Raw genomic sequence first — 16,691 nt, forward strand, 5'->3', positions numbered from 1 at the left:
TGTTATCACACCGCTTACGCTTGCTCCGCTGAAACTGTTCGAAGGTTTCAAATTCAGTTGGCGTAAACGCGTTATGCAAAGTAGGGTTAATGCGGTTTTCAATTTAGTCAATATTAGTAAAGCGTGAATCAATTTGAGAACTTTCGCTTCTCTCGCACTAGCATTTACTTATAAAACAGAGTAAGCTAGAATGGCGTTATCATGAAGTACGATTATTACGGGTAAATGAAAGAATGCTTTAAGATTAGGAAACCAAACTACCACGCACAAAAACATATCCTGAAACACCCATTTTTTATTGAGTTCCTTTCAGAATGTTCCGCATATCTTGCACCTGAAGTAAGGAGCCTTACAACAGTCAAACCAGACAAAACTTAAATACAGAGGTTAATAACTCATAAATTATAATTCTTTCTGCGCGTCATAATTTAACTAAAAAAATTCTTTATACATTGCTGCATATTCGCAGGTGGCATATTTCCTCGAGTGAAATAAACAGGCTAAATACATTAGTGAGAGAAAGAACTGTTGGAAAAGCATAGCGCCAAAGAGAATCACGAGGATATTTCTTAATCCATCCCATCCCATCTTGTAAATAAAGATTCACAAACTCTGATTCCAATTTCATAAGTTATGATAAATAAATGACCTGAAAACACGACAGTTGTCATCAAGATATAACATAACAGGAGTGTAGATAACGTTTCCCCGCTAAAGAGCTAAATCACAAGATAACGAAAATCTGTAAGAAACTTTCGCGGACTTGTAGCTCAAGTGGTGAATAAAATATTTGCTTTTTAAAAACTCTTATAAAAACTCACTCGTAAAATACAGCGGTGATTTTACAAAAATTACTTCGTATTCTGACTTATAAAGTCAAAAGTTCTTTACTGATCTAAGAAATAAACTGATCTGAACTATTTTGAATTAAATTTGAAGTGTTTCTGTGTGTTTTTCTTCTTCTTGGCGCTAGTGGCGGCTTTTTTACAGCCCATAGCTGGCAGATAACACCACAAGCAAGGTATGAATAGTGATAAAATGGCGAGAAAGCCCCATCGCGGCGCGCATGAGCTTACGGGTCCCGAGCAAGAGCAAGGTTCATCGGCAAGCTGTCCTTCATCATAACTGTCTTTCGTACAGTGATAAAAGATCCCTTTTACACAACACATACAACTGGCATAGTCTATAAATTCGTCTGCCTCCACACCACACAAGAGTGGCTCCTGTTTCTCCTTTGTCCATTGAGAACAGGGGTCTCGGTCACTTTTTAATGAACTAGCATTCACAAGTTTTGTCGTTGGCCGGGATGTTGGAGAGCCGGGTTGGCTCTCGACTAAGCAAGCTTTAGTCTTCGAATAATAACAATCGGTATAAAGTCTCCGCTCGAAGCTAGAAACTTTTGCCGGGATATGTTTTGATTTGATTTCCCCTGACTGTGTAGGGGGCTGTGTCCGAAGAGTAGTTAATTTAATAGGAGGCGCTTTGGCAAGTGGTGAAAGTTCACAATATTCATCCCCATCATCCGCACCGCAGTCTGAACTACTTAAAAATTTCGTCTTTGTTGTAGCGGGCGTTCTGTGGCTCGAGGCCGTCGGTTTTCTCACACAATCTGCGACTTTAACAGGAACCTTTTGATGAATATTATGTCGTCGCAGTTGTTTGTACACTTTTGGGTCGATAACTTTAAAACTCGACCCATGTCCAATCACGAATGGGTAGTAATCGTCCGCATCGCTCTCCTCTGTAATGGATGCAGGAAAATTCGACGTTAAACGCGGCAATTTTTCGACGAATGCGAAGTGATCCCTGTCACTGACTCCGTGCATGTTGCCCAATCCTTCGTGTTTCATGAAGTATGAAGATTTGTACGTCGTTGTGCGGTCAAACGTTTTTAGCCATACAGTGTGTGTAGCCAGTGTTGACCTGTCTGTGCTGTTACTCAATTCAAACTGATCGCGCCGGTCGCCGTGACTGTTGTTATAATGGGCTGGCCTTGTGTAGCTTGCGTGGCACTTCCGATTGCCAGCTTGGGAAATTTAACGTTTCCTTTTATCAAATCTGCCAAAAGTTCCAAAGCCACAGGGAAGTGTTTTCCTGCGAATTTCCTATGAAAATGAGCAAAGAAGCTCCCGGCAATAATGCTTCGAGCAACAATTACCACGCGACTGTCAATTCTTCCACCGCATGAATATTTTCTCTCGACGTTAAAATATAGTCAACGAGTTGAGAATAAATTTCTTCGTGTAATCCAGCCTTTTCTTTCTACTGCTTTGAAGATTCAATTAACCTGCCAGCAGTAGACGTCCGGTAACGCAATAAATTAACTTTGAGGAGCACTCTGATTAGAGAAAAACTCCGTATTTCACTTGCCCAAACACTTTCGTTCTCACCCCTTTGTAGTCCGTTGTTTTGAGTAATTTATATTTAGCCGAGGTCGATTATTCTCTATTGTAATTCAAGCTTTAAAATCCCTCAAGTGATAAACTTGTTTTAGCGGAAATGATGGTATGCTATGGCGGGACTTAGTTCCGGTTCTACGAGTGACCGATTACCGACTGACGTAGGCAGTGGCTTCAATCCATCGAAACAAGAACCAACTACACTGACACCAGACTAAATGGCGAGTAAAATATCGATTAAACCACGAGTTGAAAAGTCAAGGGACCCTGATCATCGAGCGTTGGCAGCCATGACCAAAGCTTCATAGCCTCAAGTTTAATTTCCCGTTGCGAAAGATTAAAATGCAAATGGTGCCCAACATAAACACGACACAAAAGAAACCCACTCAAAACGGAAGTCCACACCCAGTCACTGATGACAAATGACAAGAGGCTTTTGAGCTTCTTGTGCGCTGTATTATCCCTCATTGGTCGGCTTTGTCACGAACCACAAATCAACTTGATCACCCTTTGGGACGACAAAATTAGTTTTTGTCAGACGAATCCCGCGCGCTGTCAACCGTGTTCATCCCACTGAAAATGAATCAATAATTCTGAAAATGGCAACTTAACTTGCGATCCGACGAAAAAACAACATTTGAATGTTTTCTTTGCCTTCTTTTTTTTGTCAGGACTGCCCACGGTTTAATCAATCAACCTTTGTAATTTGTTTTTGTTTCGTTCAATTTACCTCCGTCTAATTTTTCGGCGATTAATTCTTTTTTTAATTTTCGGGTCTCCAAATGTCACGTTAAATGAACTCTGTACATAGTTGCACTCGAGATGAGACGGTTACATATGACAGGGTACTTCACAATTGTTTAGATTACGGTTGATACGTCTATTGTGAAAAGCATAAAAGAACATACTGTCAACTTTAAGAACCAAACCTTGTGTAAAGCTGGCAAAGCTTTTTAGATAACTACTCTGATTTTGTTAAATCATTTCCTGCCGATCAATAAGGCTCCACCTTGAGTGGTTACAATTTTACATTAGCGGTTTGCAAAAAAAGTTGCAGGAAAATATGGCAAGATAGATGCGCCAAGATGGCTGCAACAACACCGGAGATCATCAAGCCTGACATTTGCGAAAAGTATGTTATTAAAACTGATTAAAACAAGCTTTACGAAAAATTCATTACCTCGCGTTAAACTGATAAAACCGTTTGTTTATATGCCGTGCCTGCTTTTAAGTCTTCATTGAACAAATATCGTATTGTGCTGCATGCTCTGGCCAGCCAAGCAGTATTTAATTGGTTAATGATTTTCTCACTACTTGCTCACTACATTTTGCGGCAGGATCATTCCATGAGAACCTTGGTTGTGTTTTGATTATTTTTTCCTGATATGATTGTCGTGACAAGCCATTTCTTAACTACAACATTATTCTTATAACTTGCTTGTGCTTCAGCGGATTGGTCTTCGTTATGGTACCTGCTTGCATTCGCATCGGGGTGATTGTGAATAGGAAGACCGAGATTGCGGACATAATTCTGATCTCAACTTCTTTTGGCAAGCCAAACATGACAAAAATGGGTTACTGAAAAATAGACATGGCAGTGAACTCCTGGTAATATCTTATGAACGATACCCTTAATCGAAATCTAATCAGCTACCGCTCCAAACTAAACATCAAGGAATTCACATAAAGATAATTTCATCTCGGTCTGGTCAATTGCTATTGCATCAGTGAAAACACTACGATGAATCGAATGGCGAGACGTCAGCATTGAAAACCGGAAAGTTGTTACATGAAGCTGAGCCATCATTGGAAGCAGCAGACTGCAGAGTTCAGTTAGTTCTGTCAGAACATAAATACTAAAGCTACAGTACTCAGTTATCAACTTGTGTTTTTATTGATGATGCGGTGGTAAATAGAGTAATCACAAGTTTCAGCCCAAAACAGTACACCGATTTTGCCGGGAAATCGGAAGCAAGTTCCACCAAATAATAAAAGCACTGTAGTACATTGAAAAAACCTTCATAGGGCTGATGTAACAAAAACGACTGATAAAATCAAATACAGCCACTCCGGCGTTTTTACCGCTGGTTATTTTCAATACTACGCCTTTCTACAGCCGCAAGATATCCCTAAAGCAGGTAAACTCTTCAAGAAGTTATTTGACCCACAATGCATTTACTGAAACGAAGAAAAAAACAACGCAAAATTACATAAATTGGAGAATGGACATCTTTGTGTTAAAACTACAAACTGTTTAAGAGAGTTTCAATTCTTTGACCCCTGAACAAGAACAACAACAAAAAAAAACCACACGAAACTGCAGAAACTCTACTAAGAAAGAATAGGTTGACAAAGCGTCCATCAAAGGAAATATCGCTTTGTAATCAAAGTGTGTTTCCTTAGAAAATGTAAATATATGTTTCTTTGGGATAAGGAACCTTTAATGTGACGGAAAATTCAGTATATCCTTTTTCAAATAGTTGTCAGGTGTGAGACATGATAATGATGTAACGGAAAAAACGTATAACTGTGTCCAGCCGTCACTCACGTTCAGAGAAATACTGCCCCGGAAAACCAAACATTTCTTTCCGAATCAACAAAGCAGGAGGTTATTTGATCCCATCATGGTACAGTTGTTTTTTCGTTTTCCATTACTAGAATTAGCATACATATTTTGAGTTGAGAACTGGTTAATTCAGAGATTTCCCTGAAGAGCAACCCTGCGTTTTCCCTTGGCTTAAATTAAACATATTGTCGATAAATTGACGCAGAAGTAGCTAATAGCTGGAATATAGAAGGCAAAAACTCGCTTCAAGTTCCTATAGTGAGTCCAGATTACGGAGAGTATTCAACCGTACGTCCCTCAGTTCTATCGGCGGCACCCCACAACTGTACTGTGTTAAGAGGTCACAATCTCGTCAGGTCTTAATATCAACCAAGCTTTTACGTGAGATCAATCGTGATTTCTTTAATAACTTTCTCCACAGTTTTTCCCGAGAATCGAGGGTCCACTACAACTAATTTCACTTAATGAATTTAATATAAGTTTCAACTTTCAATAGTTTGTGTAAGGGTAAAGCCCCTTTTTGTTCGGTAAGATAATTCGTGACAAAATACATCTCCTTCGCAAAAATTAAGAATTATAATTATCTTTTTGGCTTTGTGGTTCCCGTGGTCGTAAGAGAAGCGGGAATGCGGAAATGTGACTCAAAAGCACATCGAGTAAACAAAAAGCGCTTAATGCTAATGTTGACTCAAAAACACAATCAGCACGATCATTCTCGTTACTAAAGAGAAGTCAGGCAACGTTCTTGTATGGCCTGGTTATAAGAGAATACGTCTTATTAAAGTAAAAAGAAATGTTGAAGTCATTCTTCATGCCTCAAAGCAATATCTGAAAAACATCGGGAACACACTTATAGCCCACGAATCTGATTTTTTTGCAATCAATTTTCTATCATGGAAGTAGGAACTGAACAACGCCCTTGCATTTAAAATTGCAAATTAACTAACTTGCGACAAAGGTCGGTGAAACGGACGTGAAGCTAAAGCCACAAGTAATTAGAAACTTGTTTGGATTTAACGGCTGAATAGCCTGTTTCCTACAGCCTCCATAAACACTCTACCGCTGTTCTTCATTTTCTCGGTGGCTTTGGTAAGAAACATAATTGAAGGGAAGTCACGTATCGTATAACGACTTTTAAATCTTCACTGGCAGCACAAGTTCCACGCTGCAGGCGTGGGTTTGCACATACGCGCTCATAATAATCTGAATAATGGGCTATAACCGACTGGGCTATATTGACCTCTAAACTTTGTTTCACTGTTTTTCTTAGACTTATTCTTTCAGTTATGTTTATTTGGAAAAAAGAAAAAGAAAAAAAAAAAAAAAAGAGGGTACGTGCGGTGACAAGTGCGTGGAATGTGTACGTTAGCTGGATGAGTTCTGTGCTAAGATAATCAGTACAAGTATGCAAAACTGACGTAATACGTCCTTCCCTCACACGTGCAGTGTTATTGGATAAGGATAAGTCAAGCACTGCCAGGCATTCAGCAATTAGACATTTATCGGACTCAGTCAGGTTCAGCGAGTTGAAAAACTCTTCACCTCGGGTGTGATTCTGAAATGTAATTTGTTTAATAAATAGCAATGGTGCACCACCAAATAAAGACAGATGGCCCGACACCAGCAAAAGAATCAGCGAAGTAAGTCAATAACGTATCAGTGCAGCTCCCCATTAGCTTCCGAGTCGAGAAAAAAAAATTGCTTAGTTTTAGTTTGCAACAAGCGGTTTTTCTCAGAGTATGGTCTTTTCTAACTCTTTAGGCCACTATACCACCAAACGCACACCACTCCTATAGAGGCCACTATACCACCACTCACCCCACTCCTAGAGGCCACTGCACTACACCAGCAATCTCGCCCTCAGAGACCACTATAAACCAGCACGTCCTCCACGAGGCCGTGGTATTAGAGAGATTTAGCTTCGCTTTTACGGCTAACACTAAACGGGCAACGTCAAGCCGCTGTTTGTTCTGAAATGCATAAACTTGTGTTTCTCGTACTCACTTCTCTCTTTTTCGTGTTTGCTCAATAACAAATAGAAGCGATAAGGAAAGAGTTGTGAGCTGTCGCCGACTGGGTGGAGATAAGCTTAAACCAAAAAAGCTTCATTGTTTTTCATCTGAGAGAAAATTTCAGCCTAGCGTTTGCCGTTTGCCATAAACGCGATGCTAAATCTCTCTATTACGACGCCTCAATTCTCAGAGAGCGCTATATCTCCATGCCTCACCCACCCATCGCTAGTAGTCCCTTTGCTTTCTCGGATGCATCACTCCTATTAAGGTAATGCAATTTGATCCACTCGTAAGATTTGCTATCCGTTCGAGATCCCGACTTTAGTAAAAGTGACAATAAAATCTCTTTCAAAGCCGATTCTATAACCACACCAACTAGCGAAACAACTGAAAAACATGAAAAAAAAAAAAAAAAAATGTACACTTACGGTAGGTGTCGTAATTTTTCAATAAAACTTCGGTAACTATCAAAGCAAACAATCTCTAACTTTCTCGAACACTTTTTGTGACCTGAGCCAGATTTACCAATTTCTCCTTTGTTTAAGATATATCCACAACATAATACCCTAATGTTAGTCCAACAATACACTTTTTTGTGAAGAAACAATACTTACACATCTTCGCTTATTGAGACAATTGTGACAAAGCAACATATTGTCTAGAATCAAAACCTGACGCAAGCGTCACGCCGTCAACCGTACTTCTGATGTATTAAAAGAAATTAAAGGGTTCCACTTAAGTCAAAATAGGCCACACACCCGGGGGAGCTGGTGCTCTCCAATATAAACTACATTTGTATGTGCGGAAAATGGTCTGGAAATGGCACTGAATGAATTTTAGAGGCCAGGTATGAAAAACGATACCAGAAAATTACATATTTTGGTCTGAAATAGGGTCAGAGTTTGGAGAAGCGAGCAGCACACCCACACCAAAAATACCGAAGAATGCTTCCCCACCCCCTGGGTTTTTGGTACGAACTACTGAACGTGCTTGTGCCTCGGGCGATCTTAATTAAACCATTTCAAAACCAAAATACACATTAGAAAACGAGCTGACTGATGTTGAGAATGTCAGTCATTTCACCTGTATGTGTTTAAACGGGATTACGTTTTTTGAAAACAAAACATTTCGGTGTGGCTTAGGTTTACGTCAGAAACTTGCGTACATGAACTTGCTCGTGATTTTCACAAAATGCTTGGTTTACAGTTGATAAGAAGAGGGGATTAATCCAATATACGACTGAGCATAAAACAAGGCAGCTTATGTAAGGAGGGAAACGAACATTTCTAATTTCAAAAGAAACTTTTTCGACCACGCTTTCCGAGTGGAAACCCACGCATTTGATTTGTTCCGTTTCTTCGGGCGAAATTTACGTGACGGGAGTAGAGCACAAAATTATTTCGACGAGTCTAGAGAAACGTACACAGCTGTAAATAAGTGACTACAGCAGGGAAACTGGGACTCAATCGACTGATTTCTAATGGCTACTTAACTGGACTAATGATCAATTAACCAACTGAAAGCATTTTAACATCATATAACGTAATAAACGTGGGTGTTTTTCGTGCCACCAAAGCTTTACGCAGTCATGGTCACGGGTGAAAACGACACGCAAACACAATGAAGAACCAATTAAGGTGACCCCCCTAGCCTAGAGGATAGTGGCTTCTGCATATTGCTGACAGGCCCGTAAGCTAAGGTGTTGTATTTTAAAATGAAACACCGGAAAGTGCATTTCCCAGCACTTTGAGCCTTCAAATTTCAAGTGATCAATTCAATGATCCGAGAGAAAAGGAATTATACGTGATCACAAAAACATCAATGTTTATTTCCATAATTATTAATACTTATTGGAACTAGACAGTCCCTGGTGTTCCTAATTCAAATCTAAAGGGAGTTGCAAAAAATCATCGACTGTCTTGGTCAAGAGCTCGGGGGAGTATTCCCCTACATGGTCTATACGGGGCCGGGGACGTGCCGCTGGATAGGGTATTGTTTTTGGTCCCTCTGCCCTGAATAGGGTATATAATTTCAAGCGAGTTTGTCCAAATCAGTGTCTACAAGGCGTCTGGACCCGTATTAGACAGGGTATGGCTGTAAGACTGTCGTCGAAGTTTTATTTCCCCAAGAGCCTCAATGTTCCCCGACGCGAAGCCCCTCCTGTCGTGCGTGACTCGCGCTCGCCTGAAAAACGCAAAATAAATAAATAAAATAATAGTAATAATAATAATGTTCTGCAGGCTACTGGATTGCTGCAGCCCTACAGATCAATACATTTCTTAAAGCACAAGCCCATAAAGGTTCTATAGTAGTTATTTACACCCAATTATTGTCAAGAGTACTTTAATGCGACACTGAGAAAAGCCGAGGAAAAGAAAGCAGGGAAAGAAATTAAAATTAAACTTCTTGCGTCTCGTAACAACGCAAGCCGGGTAAACATTTTTTTCTAAAGCCAGCGATCCACTCTTCATACGAAAACCAGCCTACGGGCCTAACTCAGTGGCATGATAAAGAAAGAAATGAAATCATCACTCCTTCCCTGAATAAAGGTCCCTGCTCGGTTAGCGCACACGAGCCGTACAAGTCCTAACAAGTTGCAGGAACAAGTCCTGGGAACTTGACCCATAGTGTGAACTGACCCATTTTCATAACAAATTGCTAGTCATAGGAACCAAAGTTTGGTCCCTGTAAATAAGGCCCATACTGACTCAAACCAGATTGAAGGGAAAAGTCCTCAGGACTTAACTTGTCCCTTAAAAATTGTGTTTGTCCTTTCACGGGTGTGAACTGTTTGTGGGCCGACCAGTCCTCTCATGTTACAGACACTACCAGGGACTGAAGTGGGAATTTTGATTGATTACCATTCAAGATTTACAAGTACCATAGCATAGCTAAATTTTTTTTATATAAAATGATACAATGTCCACGAGCTTCCATTCGATTTCCTCCCAACTTGGACTGGTTGATTTCATAATCAAAAGCATTGAACTCATCAATTTAGAGTCACCCGGGCATGATCAGTATTTCATGGAAACTTGTCTTGTTGAAAAATTAAACTTTTTCAATTTGTACTGAGGTGACGATCAACAAATATTCATATCAAACGTATCTCCCACGAACGTGAACATTTGCTATTATTTGCGTCCAGTCTGGCGCGGCCACTCGTACCAAAGAACGAGAATCCCTACTCACAAGCCAGTTACACAGAAAAGAAACATCATTCTTAATATTATTTACATTACAGTAAAAACCCGCAACTAAGAACCTACATTTTTGGGAAGTAGCCTAAACAGGTTCTTATATAAATGGTAGTTAACAAAATTTTAGGCTGCTTAGGTTCTTAATTCTGAAGAAAAGCAAATAAAACTCAGTTTTACATAATAGAGAGATTTAGCTTCGCGTTTACGGCTAACGCCAAACGGGAAACGTCAAGCTGCTGTTTGTTCTAAAATGCATAAACTTGTGTTTCTCGTACTCACTTCTCTCTTTTTTCGTGTTTGCTCGATAGCTGTCGCTTACTGGGTGGAGATAACCTTAACCAAAAAACCTTCATGGTTTTTCATCAAAGAGAAAATTTCAGCCTGGCGATGCTAAATCTCTTTAATGTCTTGCACTCTTTTTTATTAAAAAAAAACCCCTCATTTTTACAGTGATGAGAATCTGCTTTTTTCTTCAAATAGATTCTTGCACTGCAGCTGTAATGTAATGTACTAATATGATTTTAGAAAATAAGAACCTGTTTACAATATTATTTTTAGGCTAAATAGGTTCTTGTTTATAGTGGGTTAGTATAAAATCCAAAATTTTAGGCTAACAGCTTCTTAATTTTCAAGGTTTAAGGTTTAAGGTTTTTATTATTATGCACTATTTGAATGGTTTACAACAAAAGGAAATTACAATATATAAAAAGAGTAACATAAAGACAGCATTAAATCACATAAATGTGAAAAGTAAAATGTGCGCAGTGACCAAAGGAGCTTCGGCTTTCGAGTTGGCCACTGCCACGTGCAACTAACTGGCGTATAACGTGCAACTAGTTGCGGCTTTTTACTGTATGCCATAGCCAAACAACTTTCCTAGTAACTGAATTACGTGCCAGATCGTGCTAATCGCGACGGAACACAACTATACAAAAAAAGAACATTTTCATACCATTTTAAAACGGATTTGTCTAGGGATATTGGCGACACACAGTGACGGCTGAAAAGCGTTCAACGATTTGCAGAAACATTCGGATTCCGGATTGGACCATGTTTTAGGTAAACCCCCTTTTTTGTTTATTTGATTGGTAGGGTGGGTGCTTCAAATCTTTTTTTAATGTATAACTTTTCTAACCCAGTAATTTTCAGAAATGGTGTCAGTCACCTTGTTAATGATAATCAGGTGAATAACATGTTTATTTTTTTCTGTTTGTTTTAGTATAAAACAGACTTCTAATATATCCTGGAGTAACGACCGGAAGAAACAAACTGTGGTATTTCATAGCAAGCAGTAAATCACACTCTGATTTTACATTCGCTTTTATTACGAAAGTTCCTTATAAGACTTTCAGTGTAAATTACTGACACCTCATACTTACTCTCTGCCTTTACGTCTCATTGTTTGAAGTATTTGTGTAACAGTGTCTTGTTAAGATTGTCACAAATCAATGCTAAAATTAGAAGTGTATGTAAAAAAACTTGTCAAAGTAGTTTATGCCAACGATACAGTGTTGCGAGAGAAATGAAATTTTCTTAAATGAAGTGAAATGGGACGAGAGCAGACTCGTACCCAGTCGCTATTTACGTGTTTTGTGGGGTGAGAGTAGAAATAATGAACATGGACAACAATGTTTTGAAAAACAGCAAAGTATTGTCAACAAAATCACATGAATATACTCGCCTGTTTGGAGAATAATCAGTCGTTTTATTCCACTGCTGATTTTTTCGTTCGTTTTACAACGTTAAGTGAGCGAAAAGTTTCAAGAGAGGAAAAATCCAACGTTTCGTCGTGCCGGATCGGAGTAAAATGATCAGTAATTTCACTTCAAGATTTTCCCGCGGATTCCGGTTGCGATGACCGTGGTCAGAGATGGGAAAATTTTGCCCACTCCCGGAGTCAATCAGATTGCAGGATTTTCAGGATACCGTCCGCTCTCGCCCGCCCACGAACGGAGAAATAAATAAATAAATAAATATATAAATAAATAAATAAATAAATAAATAAATAAATAAATACAAAAATAAATATTATTATTATTTTATTCTGTAGGGTTACCACCTAATGCCAAAGACGTGTGTGTGTGTGTGTGTGTACAGTATGTACCCTGTTCTCCTTGCAATCAAAGGTGATCTAAATAACAGTCATGCATGCATAAATGTCTACTTGAACTGTTTACGCTCAAAAAAATGTTTAAAACATTTAAGACATGTAGGTGGCAATTTTGTTTGCTGTTTGTTGTTTTTTTGCTGTAGATTTTGTTAGAATTGTCTGATGAGTTATTCTTTTTCCACCATCATATTCACACATCTTACACGATAAGAAAAACATGCAACACCGAACCTACATCTCTTGGGTTACTTCTCAGACAAGATAACCCAGGATAACCACTACACTACTGATGAGGTAACCACGCTGACAATGTGGCTACTTTTTGTAGTGAGTACTGTAGAATCATACATTGCCTATTCTTTGAATTGGAATGTTTATCGTTTTGAGATTTGTGTGTCAGTGTTGCCCTTAGCAATGTTAAAACATTAAAATAATGATCCAGTTGTGTTAAAATTACTCAGCTAGTTCACAGAAACTGGCCGCAGATGGTCAGGATCTGATTGTGGTTTGTTCCTCCACCTAGAAATCACTTGATATTTTCTTCTTGGGGCTCTAACAACAATTTTCATGTTTGAGCAAAGGAACTTTGACAAAAGCAATATTTTTATGAAAAATACATTTTAATTATTATTGAAATAAATTTCGTATAGTCAAGTCCCTACAGAGTCACTCATCAAATGTTCAGACCCCTACTGTGGTTAAAAATGCACCAATTAAAAGCCTTTGTTGTTCATTTCACATGAAATGAACCCAAGTACGATAACATGTGACTTTGCCAACATTCAGGGCCTGTGGAGCAGGTTTTGGAGTGGGGGGCAAGGGGGGCTAAAGTGAATGCATTAGCATGAGTGAACTGGGGCCCCCGGAAATGGCTAGAAATGCATCTAAAACTGTCAATACTGAACAGATGTAAATTTTTAATTGTATCAACCAATTAAAATACGTTTTTCTTTCTTTTGAAGTCAATGCTTCAGTCTGGCCCTTACATTTGACCTACGCAACAGGCCGATTAAGATAAATCTTTGAATGAATGACTGACTGACTGACTGACTGAATTAATGATGAAGTACTTAATTAAGCTAAACTGAATGCTCCGTCTCCTTTAGACTTTACCAAACAGTAACTGATAGCTGCCACCTGGACATTTTAAGTCTTATTCATTGAAGGTACTGAAATTGTGTTTATGATTATCGTTACAAGCTACATGCACAAATTCATTGGGAACAGCTATGAGGCAAAGTTTGTCTGTTGTCTGCTTAAGTACCGTCAGACTGCTAAATTTTGCTTGTGCAGAGTTGTCTGAGAGGCCCCAACTCACATAAAATGCTTAATAATATGCAATGTAAATTGTTTCTGGAGGTGATGGATATGCTCGAGTTAGGGCTGTCCCGAAGTTGCTCGGCAACTTTTGAGCAACTTTTCGGATTTGGAGCAACTTTTAGTCCTTCGAGCAACTTTTCGGATTTCGAGCATTTTTTTCCTTTTTGAATAACTTTCTCGCCCTTTTAAGGCAATTTGTAACTAAAATTTGTCTAAAAACCACCCATTAAAGTTCTAATTTAAACTTTTATGTATGATTCGGCCATACACAGTGAAAATACCGGTCCCCTGGGCTGCCTGTGGTAGCAGACGAAAGTGGTCAGCGGTTGAGAGAGACTCAGTCTTACAATATTGATGAGTCAGTGTAATATAATTATGTATTGATATCTATGTAAAGCGAAATTTATTAATTAAATCGTTATTTGAGTTGTAAATCAATCTCTTACACCCAAAAATAGAAAGCAACTTTTGAGAAACTTTTGGATTTTGGGGCAACTTTTGAGCAACTTTTAGAATGTTGGAGCAACTTTTGAGCAACTTTTTTGGAAAATTGGAGCAACTTTTTGAGAAAATTGGAGCAACTTAGGGACAGCCCTAGCTCAAGTCAAATAAAATATTTTTTGACCATCCAAAAGTGGGGGGGGGGGGGGGTAGGGGAAGCTGTGGTCCTTGACATGACAACTCACACAACATCAGGTTTCTTTTACAGATCACAGGTTACAACTACAGGTCAATGCAATGATTGTATATAAACAAGCTTAACAGGGTCTCTTTGCCCTAACCCCATACTAAAAAGCTAATTCAGGCCTAGGGCACGCTAACCTGCTTGGTTATATACCAGTACAACAGTGAGTCAGATCTGTAGTAGTGACCTGTGGAATGTGACCTGTAAAAAAGACCCAGTGGAAATGGGGTGTAAGTGATGAGTTGGACTTGGTGTTCAAATGTCTTTAAATCCGCCTAAAAGTTGAACCAACTGTTAAGTGAAGGGGTGCCTGGAAAAAAGCCCCAAAGTGACTTCTGATAAATTGCTAGATTCCCCTTCCAAATTGCCTTGCATTCCCTTATGAAACAAAAGGATAATTTGAGGTTCATCAAAAGTCACTTATAGGTTTATTTCGCACACCTCTTCAAGTGATACTTGAAATTATTTCCTTTCTGTTTTCTGTTTCCAGCTAAATAAAAGTTGAACCTACTGTTCATTAAATAAAACTTGAAACAATTGTTAAGTGATTCTAGTACTTGAAATTATTTCCTTTCTGTTTTCTGTTTCAAGCTAAATAAAAGTTCTAACATGATAACAAGTCTCTAGGCCAAATTGTTGGTAACATCCTTGCCACCTAATGAGCATCCCAAAACATACACCGTATTCGCAAATGGCGGACGCGCGGAGAAAAGACTGGCACTACGTATCAAAACGAGGTGTTTTAAGATAAACAAAAAAAAAATTTCCAGCGAATGTAAGCTTCTAGGGGGTCGATACATGTAAGTGCTGAGTTTCTAAAAATTGAGTTTTTCTGATCACTTAGTCCGAACGAGTTCAAGTTCTAGTGTTTATTGTTTATTGGTTGGCTTCTTGTAGCAATCTCAAATGCAAACTAGACACTCAGGAAAAAAAACTGAGTTAGATTGTTTGTTTCAAACCTTCGAGTGTAATGTCTACAGAAAATATGAAAAGTTGTGAGAAAGATCTTCACTCTAGCAGGAGCCACAAAGGTTTATTCAATCTATTTCTTGGAAAGGGAATTAAAACAGGTTTCAAAGGAAAGAAAATGAATCTACAAACGGACGCAGTTCCAAAGAGGGTTGCGTGGTGATTACTACTCGGAAGTTCCGATCACAAAAGCTACAAAAACCGACTCCTACTATTGTGAACAGCTCTAATGCCTAAAAAACGAAAACAAAAGGAGGTGGAGGGAAGCTACTGAAAGAAAAGTTTAAATAAGGAAGCAATATGTGAGCCAAGACTTAAACATTTCGGTACATTTTAGGCGCTTTTCCCCCCAAACAAAAAAGATATCATGCATCGCAAGATTGGCCAAGATTCATGCAAGTCATCGAAAATGTGGCAGTTACCAAAGTCAAGAGGAACTACTGGAAGTAAGGTATCAATAATTATTTTAAGAAAACGATCCCGCAAGGAAATTCAGGAATGTCACTCTCAAATGCGTTATATTGTAACTGCATTACAAGGAATGGCAAGTTTAGGAACCCAGTGTAAAGCAAAATACGATAATCTAATTCTGACAAATTACCTACTTAATTATGCAAATCTTTAATGATTTCAACCGAAATGCCGGTTAAAAAGCCACAATGCTGTGTTCTCTAGTCCCTGTTTCACGGAATACAATTTTCTCATTCAGGCAAGAAATGTTCCTTCTGAGCTTGTTCCATTATTAAACAGTTGGATTTTGATGACTTGATTGATTTAACAAATTATGAATTTTGAGGGGACTGCATTCTCTGCTTGTTGTTTACAGTACGGCTACAATACACTGTAAATGAATCGAAACAGACAAGTCTTGGTTCACCTGTTGCTTCTTTTTAAATTATTCGTCCAGCTGTTTCTCTCCACATCCTTCACATCTTTTCGTTGTCGTCTTCGTCTTTTTTTTCTGGGTATTATAGCGGTTTAGACAAATGGTTGTAGTCTCTCTTGCGCTTGGAACGTCCGATACGAAGTTGATCACGCAACTCTCGTTAGAAATGCATCCTTTTGTATGTTCATTTTGTTTCCTTCAAGACCTATCTTACCTTTGGATTCTGAAAGACATACCAAACAAACTTCTGTAGTATCTCTATCCATCTGCCCTCGAAAGTTGAATCCTTCGGAAACAAAAACTTTGTTTCCGTGATTGTCTATTTTGCATTTGCGATTGCCACAAGAAATGAACTAAGGAACACTAGACCTCTCTCATTCGGAATAAAACCAGCGATCTGAAAAACTTGCTGTTTAAGAGCTCATCAGCTAAACAGTCTCTCTGTGAGCTTGTACTCGCAAGCAAATTATTTTTTGTTTATCCTAAAACGCCTCGTTTTGATGCCTAGTGCCAGTTTTTTCCCGCGCATCCGCCATTTGTGAAT

At 38.8% G+C, this 16,691-nt stretch overlaps 1 protein-coding gene and 1 pseudogene across 1 annotated transcript; one reads left to right on the forward strand and one right to left on the reverse strand.

The window, feature by feature from the left end:
• The window catches only part of LOC146473152 (uncharacterized), a 489,085-nt pseudogene that overhangs the window by 234,396 nt on the left and 237,998 nt on the right, over positions 1-16,691 (forward strand).
• LOC146473170 (uncharacterized) lies at positions 278-2,734 on the reverse strand. Its single transcript, XM_085118850.1, has one exon. It carries the CDS (start codon positions 1,848-1,850, stop codon positions 918-920), a length of 933 nt encoding a protein of 310 aa, XP_084974976.1. The 5' UTR covers positions 1,851-2,734; the 3' UTR covers positions 278-917.

The sequence above is a fragment of the Pavona decussata genome, unplaced genomic scaffold (genome assembly GCF_977016875.1).
Source record: "Pavona decussata unplaced genomic scaffold, jaPavDecu1.1 SCAFFOLD_95, whole genome shotgun sequence".
In the NCBI taxonomy this organism is placed as follows: domain Eukaryota; kingdom Metazoa; phylum Cnidaria; class Anthozoa; order Scleractinia; family Agariciidae; genus Pavona; species Pavona decussata.

Excerpts from the sequence above, each read along its gene's own strand:
- LOC146473170 (XM_085118850.1), bottom strand. The coding sequence starts at position 1,850 with ATGAAACACGAAGGATTGGGCAACATGCACGGAGTCAGTGACAGGGAT.